Source organism: Elephantulus edwardii, unplaced genomic scaffold, assembly GCF_000299155.1.
Source record: "Elephantulus edwardii isolate Elephantulus edwardi_28Jun2011 unplaced genomic scaffold, EleEdw1.0 scaffold00075, whole genome shotgun sequence".
NCBI classification, from domain to species: Eukaryota; Metazoa; Chordata; class Mammalia; order Macroscelidea; family Macroscelididae; genus Elephantulus; species Elephantulus edwardii.
In genome coordinates this window covers 13,064,563-13,066,816 of record NW_006399825.1, presented here as the reverse complement: position 1 = coordinate 13,066,816, position 2,254 = coordinate 13,064,563, and the positions used below count along the sequence as shown (strand labels likewise).

Genomic DNA, 2,254 nt, shown 5'->3' with positions numbered 1-2,254 from the left:
AACGCCCTAATAGTGATCATATTCGTCTGGCTTTTGGCATCTCTGATTGCTGGCCCCGCCCTCTACTTCAGAGACGTTGTGAAGCTCAACAACCACGTCTTGTGCTATAACAATTTCCATGAGAATGACCCTGATCTCAGACTGATGAGGCACCATGCTCTGACCTGGGTGAAATTCATTGTTGGGTACCTCTTCCCTTTGATAACCATGAGCATTTGCTACTCATGTCTCATCTTTCAGGTGAAGAAGCGAAACATCGTGATCTCTAGTAAGCACTTCTGGACAGTCTTGGCTGTGGTCATTGCCTTTTTGATCTGCTGGACTCCTTATCATCTGTTTAGCATTTGGGAGCTCATGATTCACCACAACAGCTACTTTTTCCAAGTGCTAGAGGCCGGAATACCCATCTCCACCGCCCTGGCCTTCCTCAATAGTTGCTTAAATCCCATCCTGTACGTCCTCATCAGCAAGAAGTTCCAAGTTCGACTCCGTTCCTCTGTGGCTGAGATCCTAAAGCACACACTGTGGGAAGTCAGCTGTTCAGGCACAGTGAGTGAACAGCTCAGGAACTCCGAAACCAAGAACCTGTGTCTCATGGAAACAGCCCAGTGAGCTGTGACTTACACACAAATCAGCACGAGGCTCTGTGTAGCTCCTGGAACAGATGATTTCAGATTCAGTTGTGTTCCCAGCTTACAGAGCTGATCTTTAGTGATTCACTTTATTGCCATCCTAGTGGTTTGTTGGGGGTTTGGGGGTTGGGTTTTTTTTGTGCAGACATAAAACTTAGCAAGGCTCATTGTAATTGTTTTGGGTTTCCCTTGCAACTTAAATGATCTGTGTCTTTCTTGCTAACTATACCGCTTGGGCTAATCACCATGGCTACGCAATATCAAATCTCAATTTTTTTAATCTTAATAACATTTTTTTAAATTCTAAAATAGAAGATTTGTTAAGAAAACATGCACGGAAACCCGCGAAGTGAAAACATGACTCGGTTTTTGTTTCTGACCTAGAAAAGGCTGCAGAGAAACAAAGCAAAGGATGCTCCCAGACGAAGGTGGTGTGGGCTCCATCAACGTCCCCAGGCGGGAAGTCTCCCCGGGAGGGTGGCAGCTGCTGGAAGCAGGGACATGTCACCCATGAGGTGTCCCTGACGGGAAAGTCTGAGTTCACATCTGGGGCAGCTGCCAGCTCACCCAGCCAGGGCTGCGGCTTCAGTGTTCCAGCACAGCCGTGACCTGTTGCCTGAGAAATGGGGACCCCAGTGGCCACGAGGTGGCCTTCTGCTGGGAGGACCCCAGGAGAGGAGGACAGCCTCGGAGGGCATCGGCAGGTGGACACTGTGGGCTGTCTGACCCCAATGCTCTCCTGGCCCCAGTCCTTGTGTCCCAGGCAGGTCAGGAACCCTGAGCACCGGGCCGTGACATGTCCCTGGCTGGCACCCAAGGGCTTCACCCAGCACTCCTTGGCTCTGCCAGGGATTGGCCACCCCTAAGCTGTCCACAGGAAGTGGCACATGGGTTTCTGTGTAGCCTGCTGACCCCCTAGGCTCTGGCCTCTGTCCAGTCCTGCCCCGGCCTGCTGGGATCTTCAACGGTGACCCTAAGAGGGGAAGAATGAGAATGGGGGGGACAGGAGGCACAAAAGCAGGAAGACAAGTTGAATCTCTGATCAAGTCATCCATTTATTGAAAGCACTCACAGCATATATATAGGAGCACAATGGGGGGAGGAGAAGTACGCAATGGGGGAGAATAACATGTCGTTTCCAGTAAGCTGAAAGTTATCTGGTAAACAGAAACTTAGCAGGGCGTTCCCAGTAAACTGAAACCTGTCCTCCCAGGGTAGGGCAACATGTCCAGACATGTCCTTAGAGAATTACAAAATGGCTTCAGCTAGATTGAACTAGCAGTCTCCAACAGATCCTCCCTGTTTTTTATAATTATTTGAAGACTGCAAAAGCACAACAGTGTTACCTTTGGTGCGCTCCTGTTTGACCATGTATGAAACCAGCGCCTGTCTTAGGTTGGACACCACACCTACTGATCTTACCCATCATGGGTTAACCCAGCAGCTATGGTGGGGCGCCTGTCTTAGGTTGAAACAGGGTTCGATGTCTCTTACCCAGCTCTGGCAGCCCGGTTCATTAGCCTGTATCATCAAGGATTTTCTTTATCGGCCATTTGCAGTCTTTGATAACGGACTTGTATGGGATGGGAAGCTATGGATTCAACCTGCTGCTTGATAAAGTG

At 49.6% G+C, this 2,254-nt stretch overlaps 1 protein-coding gene across 1 annotated transcript in view; it reads left to right on the top strand.

Moving 5' to 3' along the window:
- Positions 1-612, top strand: part of GPR1 (G protein-coupled receptor 1) — a 1,087-nt gene extending 475 nt beyond the window's left edge. Inside the window, exon 2 of the mRNA XM_006889156.1 lies at positions 1-612. Within this exon, the coding sequence (XP_006889218.1) occupies positions 1-612 (612 nt within the window).
- Positions 613-2,254: the final 1,642 nt, after the last annotated feature.